Source organism: Alligator mississippiensis, chromosome 3 (assembly GCF_030867095.1).
Source record: "Alligator mississippiensis isolate rAllMis1 chromosome 3, rAllMis1, whole genome shotgun sequence".
Taxonomy (NCBI): domain Eukaryota; kingdom Metazoa; phylum Chordata; order Crocodylia; family Alligatoridae; genus Alligator; species Alligator mississippiensis.
The window spans coordinates 283,637,485-283,653,576 of record NC_081826.1 but is presented as its reverse complement, the minus strand read 5'-3'; the positions used below and the strand labels follow the sequence as shown (position 1 = coordinate 283,653,576).

General features: G+C 40.9%; 1 protein-coding gene across 3 annotated transcripts in view; it reads right to left on the bottom strand.

Annotated features, from left to right (window-relative positions):
* Nucleotides 1-329: 329 nt before the first annotated feature.
* The window catches only part of FECH (ferrochelatase), a 41,210-nt gene continuing 25,447 nt past the window's right edge, over nucleotides 330-16,092 (bottom strand). For all 3 annotated transcript variants that reach the window (XM_059725267.1, XM_059725268.1, XM_014593971.3), the window contains exons 5-11: nucleotides 15,260-15,394; nucleotides 14,115-14,221; nucleotides 11,987-12,085; nucleotides 8,406-8,513; nucleotides 7,141-7,305; nucleotides 6,676-6,735; nucleotides 330-6,303 (exon numbers count right to left, since the gene is read on the bottom strand). In XM_059725267.1, coding sequence (XP_059581250.1) covers nucleotides 6,169-6,303; nucleotides 6,676-6,735; nucleotides 7,141-7,305; nucleotides 8,406-8,513; nucleotides 11,987-12,085; nucleotides 14,115-14,221; nucleotides 15,260-15,394 — 809 coding nt within the window. In that variant the 3' untranslated portion in view covers nucleotides 330-6,168. The remainder of the gene's footprint in view (nucleotides 6,304-6,675; nucleotides 6,736-7,140; nucleotides 7,306-8,405; nucleotides 8,514-11,986; nucleotides 12,086-14,114; nucleotides 14,222-15,259; nucleotides 15,395-16,092) is intronic.

The window sequence follows — 16,092 nt, the reverse complement described above, 5'->3', positions numbered from 1 at the left end:
CAAAAAGAAACTTCTCCCTAACAGAATGAACAAGTCTGGGATTACTGATTTACCACGTGGAGGTACTTGCATGTTTGACGGATGATGGGTGAGGGAGCGAATCTAAAGTGTTTGGTGAATGCAAGCCTTTATATTCTTGTGCCACTGGATGAGACCTCAGCCTACAGGAATAAAGACGGCATTATTTCCTTTTAGTGAAAACCAATAGTACTGTAGCTAGAATAGGTGGGTCCAAAATAACCTCTTATTATTCTTTCAAGTTATCACCAAAAGGACAGAAGAGAACAAAGGGGACAATGAAGAACAGCATCTTCCTTCAGAGACTCAGACACATATCACAATTATTTATTTCAAAAAACAATTTAATTTCAAATATCCATTTTAATGGCACCTGGTACATCAGATTATAGAAAGAATTAATGTTACACTAAACAGAATTTCTTGTTCAGTCTAAAAAAATCCATCTCTTATACTAATATTTGCTTTAAATCCATGTTAAAAATATTTTTAAAAATAATAAAAGAAATTATGACCTCTTTCATGACTTGCAGTTCATGTAACGTTCCAATATTCTGGGTTTGGTAAAGAGGGAAGTAAAATGACCTTTTGGCTATATTGGGGGAAATCCTGGCTGCAATGAACTCAAATGGCAAAAACTTCACCTTTAGTAGCAGGCCAAGATTCCACTAGGGGTGTGCAAAAAGGGCCCTATTCAATTCGGATTTGGCCCGAACTGGGGATTAGTTATTCAATTCGTTGATTCGGATCACTGTCTTCACCTCGGACAAATCTGAATCTGAAGATTCAGAGAATCAGCAATTCAGCCATAGACACAGCTTTAAATGTTTTTTCTACATACCTCAAGGCTCCCCAGCATGCTCAGCAGCAGACCCGGAAGCAGACTAGACGTACTTCTGGTCCACTTCTGGGTCCACCGGGAAGTGTGCTGCCCCCCCTGGCTTGGTGATCAGCCTCAGGGGGACCCAAGGTGCCCCCCAAACCCAGGAGGCACCAATCATGGAGCCAGGTGGGGAGCTGGGGGGGACCCCTCTGCTTGCTCTCCAGTGGACCCAGATGTGGACCAGAAGTGCTTCTGGTCCACTTCTGGGTCTGCTGCTGAGCACACCGGGGAGCCCCCTGCACTTCTGTGGGACACTCCACGCGCTCCAGCATCACAGCATTCACGAGCCGCCTGGTACCTTGAGGTATGTAGAAAAAACATTTAAAAACTGTGTCTATATCTGAATCGCCCAATCTTTCTGAAATTCTCCAAATCGATTCGGAGGGTTCCGATTTGATTCAGAGAGATTAAAGGGTCCTCCAATTCAAATTGGATTTGGAGATTCAGCCACCAAATCAGGCCGAATCTCCACCAAGTCCAATCAGGGAGCAAAGCTTCGCGCAGTCCTAGATTCCACCTTTTTAGGTACTAAAGAACCCCCCCACACACACACACACACACACACGTAACTGTGGCATTACAGCACCACTTTTGGAAGCCATATCCTTTTTCTAAAATACAGCTGGAAATTAAGGGCGTTTATAGATGTGCTCCAGGAGGTGGGGGGGTAGGGGGCGCTTTAACTAGTGCAGCTCCAAGAGCTGCGCTAATTAGAAGTGCCCCAAGCATTGTGTGCATCAGCATTCCCACACTGAAAAATGGCAGCAGGGTGCTTTAAACTAAAGCTTGTTCAAGTTTTAGTGTCCCACTGCCATTTTTCAGCACAGGGACACCGATACACATGACACTGGAGCCTGCTAGAGCACGGCAATTAGCACACTTCAGCAGACTCAATTAATTGAGTCTGCTCCTACGCACTGTAATTACTGCGCACTCCTCCCTGCACATGTATAGGAGCCCTAAGACATAAGTTGAGAGAAAATACGTGCATGAGCAAGCACAGGGGAGCAAAGTGACACAAGGCTTAAAACAACAACCTCACCCCAAGCACATTCTTACAAAACGCTTTGTTTCACAAGGTTATTTCCCCAATTCTTTCCTCGGGGCTCAAGGGCTGTTTTTCTTTCAGTTTTTGGAGCCATGTGCTTAGATATAGCTGCTCAGCTCTTATTAATGAAACAGATGAGGTACCAAAATCTCGATATTCCATCTTTAAAATTTACACCCACAGCCATCTCTGCATTTTTTCCAAGCCAAAATTAAATTATAACACTTTATAAAGAAGTGCTATAAAGTATTTCACAAATGAACTGTAAAGGAGTGTAACCTGCAACTAAAAATCAAACTAGATTTCCCAGGCTCAAGTCTGTGGACACTGTTGAACACTTTCAAACTCTGATTTCTCTACAGCCAGAGCAGAACGTTCAGACAAGAACTGACTCCAAGTGAGCAGCACCACAGACTAACAACTTGCTTCAGCTGCAAACCAAATGCAGAAAAGTTTACCAAAATATAAGACAAGTCTCCTAATAGCAAGCCACAGAGGATACAGAACATTAGAGCAGTAAGATGAGGACAAGGCATACAAATGTGAGGTTCCCAAAAAAACTCATTGTGACCATACTCAGATTTTCTACTAAAATGTGCACTCTGATCGTATTTTGTCTACAGCAGAATTCACATCATCAGTTTTTCTCCTCTCACATTTATATTTTTAATGCAAGAAAATATTGCACCATCTACAAAAAAGGTCATAGGTAGGTAACCATAATGCTTTTTTTAATTAGAGTTGTAATGCTCTGCTGAATTCTCTCAGACAAAATAATGTGTTAAATAGAAGAGAGAGTGACACTATATTCTCTGTTAACTAAAAAGAGGGGGAGAAAAAGGCCTACCAAATCATTGAGTCAGGATTCATCTGCTAAAAGCTGGAAAATTAAGTGATTAGTGATTACTACACAATGTGCCAATAGCAACAATACCCTAAACAGGTTTGTTAATTAGTTCACTTGTGGTTAGCCTGCATAAAAGTCAACTTTAAATACAGCCTATTACTGGGAATAATGCATTAATGCCTCATAATTAGTGCTAGCTAATTCCTCACCCTTCTCCAATATGAAAATAAAAAGCCAATCATTTTTACTGCGTTACGATGTTCGTATTGGTCTTCAGTTTCCAACTTGGGGTGAATATCCAGTTGTGCAGGTCACAAACAATACCCAAAAGCCAATGTATTCTTCAAGACCTTTAGAAGAAAGGGGAATTGGTAGGAAAACGTTATGCATACATTGCGTTCTATTAATCAGTCGCAGTTGGAGAAGTGGCAATGGAGACAAATCTACTCCTACTGTGCACTCCTTGTTCTGATTCACCAAATGTGGCCAAAGACCTTCCCACCTTAGGGCAGAATATTGCTGAATGACCCACTTGGGTCACTTCCATCAATTCCACCAAAAAGCAGTAACTGGTTCTTGAAGGTCTATATTCTCTCATCAGCATGATCAGTAGGTGTAAGGAAAGGGATGAAAAGGAGAACAGGAATATATAACACTAAAGACCCATGAAGCTCAGGAGGCATTAGGAGTTCAATGAACCCTCTCACTCCTGCACAGAAAAAACCCCAAACTCTTTAACTTGGAATGAAGGAATATAAAAGGCAAATCAGAGCTCCTGGAGAGACAAAGCTTTGTCTATGCAGTGCATAGACTGTGTTAAGTAAATAAAAAGGCCAGTAGGCCAACATACAGAAGAAAGGAAAAGTATCACCTGAAGTTTGTCATGCTGTCTAGAAAATATGCAGTAGAACCTGGGATCATTCATGTCTGGCTGATTCACACCCTGTTCAGTTCACAGTAGCTTGCTGAATTAAGGATGAACTACTCAGCTATTGGCTGCTTCCCCCCTCATCGGAGTTTAGCAGTAATCTGTGATAAGAGCAGCAGTGCCTAGAGAAACCCTAAATTACAGGAAACAGCTAGATCATCTCACAAATCTCATGCAGCCAAGATACCCATATCAGTTCAAGGGGTAAGGAATCTGACCTACAAAGCATCTGGGTTCTGTTGTACAAAACCACTGGCCGGATAGTACGGAGTGAGGTGGAGCCTAATGGTTGAAAATTAAAACTTACATAAAGAGAGTGGTTTCAGTTCCCTTGGCATCTACAAAGGTTTAACCCCAGCATCTGCCTCGGCACAGGGCATTCCAGCAAGAAAGGAAGGAACAGAGGCAGTGGAAGCAGCCTCCTTTGGCACAGAGGACCTGGCTGAGGCAGGTAGATGCAGCTCACCTATCCTCACACTCTAATCTGGCCTATTGGCTCAAACATAACAATAGCATTAGTTCTCCAGCACCCTGAACACCAACTCTTCCAAACAAAGAAAGAATAAGACAAGTTTTTGCAAAAGTCCTGGGATCACCTTAAAAATCCTAAAGAAATTCTCCTTAAAAATCCCCTGGAGATCAGAAGCACAAACTGTGCAAACCTCATAACTACCTGGGCAATTGAAACTCAGTGTCAGCACTGCCCCTCCCCCTCCACGCCTTATGATGAGATGATTCATCAATTTAAGGAACATCTGCCTGGGTTAGAACAAACTGCAACAGGCCTGCAGCATCTCAATGCTAATTACTCAGTGTAAACATTTGGAAGCTGACAGCTCAGACCAATGCCTTTCCTCCACCAAATGGGCTTCATCCTGCCCTGGAGTGAAAGGCTCTCGCGACGAAGGGGATGCTAATCCAGGCTCTGCAAGAGCTCTGCTCTGAACCTATTTCAAGCCCCAAATGAGAAATGCTGTGCTGGTCAGCAGCTGAGACATTAGGTTCCTTTCCATTCAGAGACAGTTTGTCTCCAGTCCTGGTGCCAGAGTTAAAAGGGTTTAAATTTACAGAGGTTCTGTAGAATAAACCTAGGGCTTGATTCCACATTTCTGGTGTGCCCAAATGCCCACTGCTAACAGCTAGCAATTTAGCCAGAAGTGGTTACGAGACCCAACAACGGCCCAGGGGATACACCATGCCCTATTCCATTTCTGGCTAGAGAATTTATGAGCCCTATTTCATTTCTGGCTGCTGCAAGTATGAGGGACAGGCGGCTCCCCCTTCCCAGTCACCCACCACAATGTAAATTTCTCATAATACATCATTTGGGTTTTAAATTGATGACATGAATTAAACTGGATCAATTGCACCTACGCAGCTCCAGAGAGTTTCCCACAAAAACCACAACGTTGCGACACGGCGGAAAGCACACAGCAGATCTATAAACCCTCCGACAGGGAGTCGCCTCAACTTTCTGAATTTGCTTGACAACAGATAAAAAGCCCTTTTGGAAAAAAAACAGCACCCCAGCCAAAAAAAATTTGTTTTTTTAAATCATCTCCCCACATGCATCTGTTTGTCTCCACACCCAGAAAACCCTTGCAACCAGCCATACCATACCGCCAGCTGTTGGGGGAAATGGGGGTTCCATAACTCTATTAAGCTGCAAATGCTCAAAAAAAAAAAAAAAAAAAAAAAAATAGCCCAGTTCTGAGTTTTTCTTTCATTTTTTGCTCTTCTTAGGCAGTTTCCTGCAGATAATGAGAAAGTTTCAAGAAAATGTAAACAATTTTGCCCCCAAGCCAGTCTGGGCTTCAGCAGATCCTCTTCTTTTGGGAAAACCATACAAATCATTTATGTTGTTAAAAAGGTACATGGTATTTTAAAAAGAATCAGAAGTCACTTGATCATCAAAACCCATCTGAAAATGTCCGTCTAAGAACAGATAACTGGCAATGGTGGTGGCAATAATGCATCGGAAGCAAAAAAAAAAAATTATACTAACTAGAAGGCTGAAGTCAATGTATTCATAAGTGCATAAAGAAGTCCCTGCAAAGAGACTTAGATGCCAATTTGTATCCAAGGTTTGCTAGTTTTAGTGCTTTACTTTTGGGTTCATGCTATGAAATGCTGAACCCTACCAACTCATAAGGCTGAAAGAAGCTGAGGTCTCAGCATCTCACAGGATCAAGCCCTTTTCTCCTTCCCTTTCATCCATACCTCTCATATTAAAAAAATATTCCAGTTCAAACTCTCCTCTGTTACAGGAGTCCAACACTATTGAAACCAATAGGCTGGAGCAGTGTAACAGAAAGAACAGTTTGGTCTGTATGCATTATTTCTGCTGTCTGCAGTGCTGCACTGTTTGGTGATGTTCTTGCATAATCCAAAATTATTATTACATGAGCCATGGTCCAAACAGTCTGTGGGGTGGGGACTGTGTATCATAGCTGTTGATTAGTGAAGAAGACTTTTGTCTCCCCGCAGACAGGATTTACACAAAGTGGACAACGGAGGGTTAATTGCTTGGAGCATATTTCATTTGACTGGATATGTGAACAGACCAAGTCTGCGAGTGCCTAAAAAAAAAAAAGAGAGAATATTAAAAAGCAAAAAAGAATAAGCTGGGTGCAAAAAGAAAAAAAAGAAAAAGAACTCCCTCCACTCCTGCCCACAAACCCACAACGTATTACCAAACTAACTTATTAGCCAGATCAAAAGCTATAATGTGAAAATGGTTTTTAAGCATTATTCATATACAATTTTATCAAAGCAAAAATTAAGATTAGTTAAAAGTGACAAAGAAAAGTAGTTATCCTCCGTAGACTATAAGGTATAAGAATTCCTTGTCTATTTTCAAAGTTAACAGCATGGTAGGAAACCCATAATCTTCTGAGGCTTTCCAGAGGATCACTCTGTAATAGTAATAGCAATCAGAACAATCTGAATACCTTGGAAAACAATGGATTTCCATTAAGGGACTCAGCTCTTCTGATGTTCTCAACTCCACACTGTATCAAAACAAAGGAAGAAAAAGAAAGTAACATTTGATAGAAAAAAAAAATCTGCAGTTCTTAGAGACATCACTTCTATATCATTTAGAAGCTGCCCCTAAAATTAATATATTAAACCCAATAACTTTTTTCTACATTTTGAATCCTAGTTTACAGATGAAGATACTAACCATTTACCTTGAAAAGTTAAAATACAAAATGGTCTAATTATACACTCAATTTTACTTTACTGAAATATGTTACTTTTTTTTTTAAACCAGTTCAGATTAAGTCTTGATTCACACCAAAAGAGAACTGGGCCAAAACCACTGAAGTGTAAAAACAGAGCTAGAGAGAAAAAAAAAAAAAAAGAATTTGGGAGCAAATCTGCCCAAGAAGTTATGAGCGCTGTCATGGGCTTACCTCATTAGCTACACCTTGTGCATATTCAATATCCAGTTCATAGAGTGTTTCAATGTGGTCACTAGTAAATGCTATTGGAACCAACAAAATATTCTTCTTTCCCCTTTCACAGAGTCCTTTAATAGCTTCATCTGTTGGTGGACCAAGCCACGGCATTGGTCCTACCTATAAAAAAAGGGAGGGGAAAAAAACCCTCAGAAATTGATCAAACTCATTTCTACAAAAAGATGTTCTTACCTTAAACCAGACTGCAAGGGCATAATTTTAATTAAACAATCAAATTAATCCATTCCTTGTTTTTTATAACAATATTTCCCCCACTCCAACTCCTACATTTTTATGAAGATTACAAACCCCTCTATTCTAACTCTAACACTACCATTCTGACAAGGAGGTTGTATTTACCCAAAGTAAGCCACATGTGCAAGTCAGGGTGGATTTTATTGTTTTTATTTTAACTGGGCCATTTCCCTGGGGGGAGGGGGTTTGGTTATAAAACAAGTTTATTTCGTTTTCAGTTCTACTAAAAGACTGCAGCTTTGCACAAAAGTAACTTGCCTTGGAAGGATTTGACCATTCTCAGAGTAAGATGTAACATCCCTTTAAATCCAAGCAATATCTGATACCAGGTCACCATAATAAACTGACTTGCTACTTCCTGGCTTTAAAACAAACCTTTGCCTCCCTAAAACGTAACTCATTTGAAAAATATAAGTTAATGCCGCTACAAAATTCTGATGAGGATTAAAGTTCCTTGATATCAGATAGAGTTTGCAGCAGTCACGTATTCAGGAAGAAAAAAAAACAAAACAAAAAACCAACCTGCTTTGCACTACCTACCCAAAAAATGAAGCTTGCATGGATTAGCCTCTAGCACTTATAGTGCATATTATCATATAAGCTACCTTGGACAGAAATTTGAGCAAGCATCACATAATAGTTTCTACCTCCTGATAAGAAAAATATCCACCACCTGATGATATTATTATTATTACTACTACTACTACTACGTGCTGAAGTGTCTGGATCTATGATAAAAATCTATGGAGATAATGCATTAATACTTGTGAGCAACATGAGCTTTAAGTGGCTCTGGAATAGTTACAAAAGACAAAACCAAAGACCCCAAAAGTGACAAACTATAGTAACAGAGATGCTTCTTGAAAGCAAGAGAAACAGGATGAGACTTGCACAAAGTTTTGGGAAAAAGATCCTCCTCATATCGATGACTAAGGGCCAGGTGGCATTGCAATCTGTTAACTTACTTTGGACTGCCAAACAAGTCTGTAAGGGTTGGAATACTTCAGCTTCTCCATGACTCTTTGGACAGTAGCTCCCACCTCTTGAGGGTATGGATCACCGCGGTTCACGACCTGCGACACAGAAATATCAACCTTGCATTCTCTGAGTGAAAGTTCCCTCTTTCTAATGCACAAGGTACCTCTGAAAACTGGTTTAAAAATATTAGTTCAAAGGAACAAAATGTGTTCAGAAGACAAAGGCCATATAATCCTAGAGGTGCAGTACACAGAAAACATTACATACACCTCAAAGAACACAACTCTGAATTACTCATTGAATTATTTTACTGGAATTTCAAAATTACAGTGAAAGAGAATAGGTTTAGTTGGCTACTGTAAAGAATACTTACTTCTCCCCTAGTGATTTGATACAAATTTTTCAAGCTGCTGAAGTCACAAGTTGTTCTCTTTCAGTTAAGAAATTTGCACATTTCACACAGTGCACATACATAGTTATTTCCCAGAGGATCTCATAGTACATTACATATAAAAATCTGTAATATGCTTTGAGATTGATAATTAAGTTTTATCATCTATAAAATAGAGGCACAGGGAATATGCATGACTTGCCACTATCACCAGGTTTTCCACCTTATTCCCATCAGTGCCCAATGACTTCATGGATGGCCAACAGGATGAGGGTTGCCAATTCTTAATGGTCTAGGTAAAAATCAAAGTAGAATCCTCTTGCTTGTTTCCCTTGGTCATTCTGCAAAGAATATGTAGGAGAATCGGGGCTGGGACTCAGGACTCCTGGGTTCTATCCCAGGCCCAGCCACTGAACAAGTGTGTCCTTGAAGAAATCATTTCATTGCTCTGTACCAATACTTTCCTTTGTCTGTCTCAGCTGTTTATGCTGCAAGCTCCTGTGGGAAGGAACTGTTTCTCACTAAAAGTTTATTCAGTACATAGCACAAAGGATGCCAGATCTCTCTTGGGCCTCTAGGCACTACCCTAATACAAATAATTTCTCTGATGTCCCAAAATGTCTTTTGCTGTTTACCACTAGATGGCAGCATATTCCTACGAACTTGATTTTAGGGCTAAGAAACAGCAGAATAAATGTCCACAGATTACACTTTAGCTCTGACACCCACCAGGATGGCTTTAGAATAGTGAATGCAGTTTAAACCCCACCACCTGCTTGTGACAGCTTCCCCTTAACTTGAAGTGACAACAAAGTCTCAACACTATTTAGTTTTGTCAGGCAAGACTAGTTTCTTCACTACCATGTGGTTGATGCATACAATATGAACCCAGACAAGGTTCTTTGGGTAAATCTTCTATTAGATCAACTCAAATAGTTCAAAAAATTCTTCTTAACAAGCTTTTGGGTACAAATACCCTTTGTCAGGCTGAGGGAGTGTCTGCAGTTGATGTGTACTCCTCCTGGATGGAATGAATAGTAAAGAAAAGGAGCACACACCAACTGCAGATGCTTCCTCAGCCTGATGAAGGGTATGTGTACCCACAAGCTTGCCAAGAAGAATTTTTCCAACTATTTAAGCTGGTCTAATAAAAGATATCAGATTGACTCAAACAACCTTGTCTGCCTATGTCCTTAGACCAACACAGCTACAACCTATACCCCTACAATATGAAGTGGGATTTCAGAAAAGATACAAAAATGCACACTTTGAACATAAAGCACAGAAGTTCAAGGTATGAATAAGCCACTAGAAAGAGAAAGAAAAAGAAAAAAAATGGAATTACACTGGCTGAACAGGCTTTTGAGAATTTCTGCTACCGCAGTGAACTTGTGGCTATAAACATGGGTATTTGCAGCAACAGCTAAAAACTACTCAAAGTAGACAAGACCCAAAGATGAAGCATGTCACAAAGCATATGACAAAACTATGAAAATCCTGGCCTAGAAAGTATTATTGTTCAAAGTGTTTTCTAATTGACATGGATAGAAAAGAGACAGACTTATAAGAAATACTGTAGCAAAACTGTGTATCCTTCAAACACAGATAGATGCTATAGCTTCAACTGGTATAAAAAATGCCATTTGGGCATCACATTCTTTTGAAAAAAACAACAAACCTGTAAGAAGCCACTGCATTTAAGCTGATACTAATAGTCCACTGCATTCAAGTCACCCACTCTTAATGGGCTAATAGAACCATACAAAGTTTCTAGTTCAATTCCTCTATGGCAGTGATTCTCAACCAGGGTGTAGAGAGAGCCTCTGAAGGGTGTTGGGAAGTGTTAGGAAATAAGCAGAAAAGTGCAGTCTCAGGCCCTGCCTGACTATTCCCCTATCCCCACTACCTAGCCCCCCTGCAAGAAGGTAAGCAGTGTAATAAACTAGCTTTTGAAATGGGATGCCATGCAATTCACAAGTTAAAGTCATGCTTTGAGTCTACCCAGAGATGCCTTGGGTCTAAAACAGGGACTGGCAAAATACAGCCTGCAGGCCAGATCTGGCCCATTCTATCTGGCCTGAGGAGCCCTTAAAAAATTTAGTAAATTAATATTTATTTTCCCTGGCTCCCTCTCAAAGCTGGCTGGAGACAGGGGCAGTAGGACCCAGAGGGAGTCCTTACCAGGTTTGCAGGCTTGAGCAGCCCAGTCCCACCCACCTCCACCCAGTTCCCTGCTTTCCTGCCCTTGCCCTGCTCCAGCACCACCTGGCTGTGGCTCCAGGCTGTGTCCCCGGACTGCGGAGCATGGGATTGCGCTGGTAGGGGTGCGTATGTGTGCACGTGCATGTCGGCAGGCACAGGGGTAGAGTATGTGCATGTCTGCAGGCACAGAAGTAGTGAGTGTGAGTGTTCATTCATAGGGTGAGTCCTACATGCACACCCCTCCATAAACATGCACCTACACCTCCCCTCGCACTGCCATACATACACCCCAGCCATCCTCCCCCCCACATCCACAGCCCCCAAAAACCTAAATCCACCCCCCACAATATAAAAGAATAAGACTTCATTTTAAGCTATTGTACAGTCACCTCTGCGTACACTACACAAACATGTAAATCAGGACATTTTTTTTTAATCAAATTAATGAATGTTGTAGATGATCACTTTTTCTGCTTCTGAGATGGCAAAACCCCTTGCTGAAAGGAGTACTTCTGGAGGCAAGGGGAGGGACTTCTGGTGGCAAAGGACAGGGGTAAGGGGGTGGTGCTTCTGGTCACAAGATGGTGACCAGGGTGCGGGGCACCTGTCAAGGGGCAGGGCTACCTATGTGGCCCTTGACAGCTTGCCAAAATTCGGTAAGCAGCCCTCCAGCCGAAATAATTGCCTGACCCGGTCTAAAAGTTTAAAACCACTGCTCTAAAGAAGAGTGATTTTCTGAAAAATGAGAAAATACACTTTCCTTTCTCCCCACCCACCCACAGATATCACCATTTCAAAGCACTGAACATATGAGTGGGTTCTGTGTCATGGCAGGTAAGTGTGTGTAGCAGTACAAGGCTCATCTACAAGTGCCACACTACTCTAATCTCTCAGCTGTGTTGGCGATATAGTCCGTCAGACCCATAGGGTGATCCTGAAGATTAACACCGTGAGCTGCAACTCCATGTTACTTACAGACATTGGAAGTGAGTGAGCTGAGAAAAGGATCACAACTTCTTTCCTTTTCTCTGGTGGGAACAGATCCAGTTCTTTCTGTATGTGGTCTGCAAAGCACTGTTAAACAAAAAGAAAGACAGAAGATATACAACAGTCTGCTGAAAGACACCAGTCTGTTGAAGGGAATATACATAAATTGCCTGGGGCCCAGCTTCTTTGCTCTAGGCCATCATATAAACTTCTAATGATACTGCAAAATATTCTCTTTTTAGTAGACAGCCTAAGTAAGAGTTTGAGCAATAGTGTTTAAAGTAAAATACTCATCAAATAATGAACAATAGCACCTAATCCAAAACCCAAGTCAGTGCAAAGGCTCTGGATGAACTCTGCATCAGCCCCCTAGTATTTCAGTTATGTAGACAAATCGAATATTATACAGCAAACTGATAGATCTTTCCTCAAATATTATCAGCCAAGCTGCTGACAGAGAGAGTGTTGCATAAAGAGAGAGCGTACCCTAGTGGGTGACAAACTAGGAATCGGCTGAAGCAACATGGAGAACACATTCCAGAGACGAGCACCCATCCTTCAGAATGCTCAGCTCCCTGAGCTGTTTATCCAGTCTCAAAGTGAGAGAAGATGTCATGGGATGACAAATTATTTCAGTTAAGCAAGGCCTGAAAAAAAGTTCCCGTTCTCCCATGAAAGATAAAAGTAACAAGTTCTGGCCTCAGATTCATACCAATGACTGAAAAGGCCTGGTGTTACAGAGACATGGCTGGATAGTAAGGAACTACAAAGAATGGAAAAGATGCTGTCTCAATGGCTTATGCATGGTGAATTCCTGTTCTAAGGGTAGAGTCAGGGGCTGATCCAGCACTTCACTGAGTCTCCCAGGGGGTTGGAGAAACACAAGCTGGCCAGCTTACAAAAAATGTACATATACACATACAGTCGTACTAATGGAGAGCACCATTCATAAACTCCACTGAGGTACTTCAGTGGATGAAAGAGGGACACCTCCAAGGGGTGAGACCCCCAATCTGACATACAGACAACTATCATGAGGAGTCCTTGGCTTTGCAGACTGTTTTCTCTGTTTCCCTCAATCATACCCTGGACAAGAGCAAGAAAAGAAAACAACCCAAAACTAAAACTAAAACACACCAAAAAATAAACATGAAAACAAGCAAAGGCAAAGAAGAATAGCTCCTGCTCCACTTCCTCAAACTCCTCCAATGTCTCTTACCTGAAAAGGGGGCATTCTCCAAAAAAAAAAAAAACCAATACAGAATGCCTCTAACATTAAGCAGTTCCGTTACAACTGCTTTTGAGGCCAGGTTCCCACCTCTCAGAGGCATTCCACTTTTTTAAAGCTAAAAATGTCTCCTTCCACAGTCAAATTCTCCAACTTCCTGAAGGCTGTCCTGATGTTGCTATCATGGAAGTCAATAGGAAAGGCCAATATCCATGAATTCCAACTACACTGCCTGCCTCCTATTATTTAGGACATGGCACATCAGAAACTTGAGTACTGTGAACCACAATCAAAATGAAATATTCCTTTTCTTCTAAAAATTTTTTTTAAACTTTGAAACAAATCTAAATCTGGATACAAGGCAGTGTCTATCTAGCATATAAATTCAGCATATTCCAAAGCTAAGAAGCTTGCATTTTGTTAGAAATTGAGACTTGATGAAAAACATTTTTTTCATATTTCACTTCTGCACTTCTTATTGGAAATGTATCAATGCCTTAAAGGAACAATATATATCCAGAAAGAAAAAAACTTGGCATAAGTATTTTCTTTATTGGAACACATATTCATTCAAGCTGGCAAAGCAAAGAAATTGCTTGAAATTCTATTTTCCTGTATTCATCCAATTCAAGTCAAGCATCCAGCTGTTTAAATTTACACAGACACACACACACGTAAATGTGTAAATTTTATACAACAATCATTTGACACTGCTGTCCAGCCAGACTGCAACCAAAATCCTTGAATTCTGGCAGCAATCTTAAAATGAACCAAAATGAGGAGGGATGATGCCATAGCTGTCTCTGAATGGATCCATGTTCAATCTTTCCAGTTAACAAGCAAAGGATTTAACCGATGGCAAGCAATAATTTGCATGCAAATGCATACCTGAACGAGAAGGGGATGTGTAGGCCACCTGTCAATAATGCTCCATTTCATCTTTGGCTTCTCCCCCTTTTTATTATAGTACCGATAAATGGCATTTAAGCTGCTTCCTGAAACACAAAGATTTCAGACATTAGCAGGAACTTTTTAGCTGTATGCTCAGCCAAAATATGAAAGAATATAAAACATTACAGACAAAAATACTTCAATGGCAAACTATTTCAATATGCTAAATGACTGCTTATTCAGACAGTTATTAAGTGATCAGTCATTTGTGCTATGAAAACGCAAGATACCTAGAGAAATGTTTTTTTAAGGAGGCATGAACCTTTGGTATAAATGAAAATGTACATAAGTGTTCCACAGTACTCTCACCTGTGATAGGGGAAGGTAGTGGCTGAGATCTGCCTTGTGTTTGCATTTGCAATGGGTCTAGGGCAGAGGTACCCAACATAGTCACATCAGGCATACAGTTAACTCTTTATTAAACTAATTCATGCCTATTCCACAACCATCAAAAAACAAAAAAATACAACAGCAAGTCCCACATCCATGTTGCACAGTGTTTTGTTAATCTGTACCTGCTCCCACACATGAAGTCCAGTTTCCCAGCATTAAAGGCTCACACCCAACCAGCATGGATCCTACTAAAGGCAGTTCTCCATTGACAAACATCCCTTGAAAGTGGCTGCCCCTCCATGCCCTCCAAAAAAATGTCTGAGTTATGACCCCTGGTTGTTAGAGCTGGAGACTTAGTCAGAACTTTTGGGTTCCACTTCTGGCTGTGCCATTTGCTTGACATGACACTGGTGAGCTGTACTTCAGTCTACCGATCTGTAAAACTGCTTAATCTCTCAAGAGAGGGCTGTGAGATATGGAAGCCTAATGATGAGTTTAGATTTCCCTCCTACTAGAAAACATCTTGTACTTAATAACATCTTCCAGGTTTTCTATGTTCTACTAGGAATATTAAATGTTAAGACCTAAAACAATCCAACCAAAAGGCTTGTTCTAAGAGAAAGAAAGGTTGAGCCCTTATCCACAGCTGAGTGCTTTTACAAGGCTCTTGTGATTGGTCTCTCAAGTCATGTGGTTATTTGCAACCTGCTTACCTTCCCCTTCTACCACCCTTCTGCATACCCACTCACCTGTGGTAGAACAGCTGTACTGTGGGTACTGTGTGAAAGCAATAGCCCTTTCAACTCCATCTTTTTCCATCTCTTCAATTGCTTCTTCTGTCAGAGGATGGACATACCGAAAACCAATATAGTATTTATGAGGTGCTATCAGTGGAGGAGAGACAAAAAGAAACAGCAGCTGATCATTTTATCTGCAAACACTCCGATTTGAAAATCACTTTCCAATGGGCTGCAGTCAGAGCTCGTGAAATTTTCAGCAAGCAATTGCACCACCCCCTCCTTCACTTCAGCCAAAGCTCAAACTGCAACATTACAAGCCTTTGAGTGCACTCTCCTATCACCACTAATGAAGGGTGGTACAAAACAAGAGACTTATATTGTTGGCATGCTATTCTGGCTCCCTCTCTCAACTGTTGTTACATAAACTAGGTACTTTGATCAAGTGATTGATCTTACTTGCCTATTAGCAGAAAGCAGGCCAGAGTTAGCAGAACTTAAAACTGATTTATTGCATCAGTCTGTTGGGGATGTCACCTTTTCTGCGCTCCTTTCATTTAACTCTGAACTGCTTTTGGAAACATAACACTTCAGAAACTCTAATTTAGCCTCGTCTACACTAAGAAGGTTTTAAGCCAGGATAAGTATGTTGCCAATAGGTATGATTTTTCCTGATGCAATTATGCTAATAAATTCTCAAATGTCCACACTTATACCAGTATAGTTCATTTCACTCTCCAGAATCAGGATAAGCTGTACCAAATCTTTCTGCTGTTGTGTATGGACACACTAGTAAAAGAAAGCAGTTTTGTTACATGTCTTGGGGTAACAAAATTGATACACCT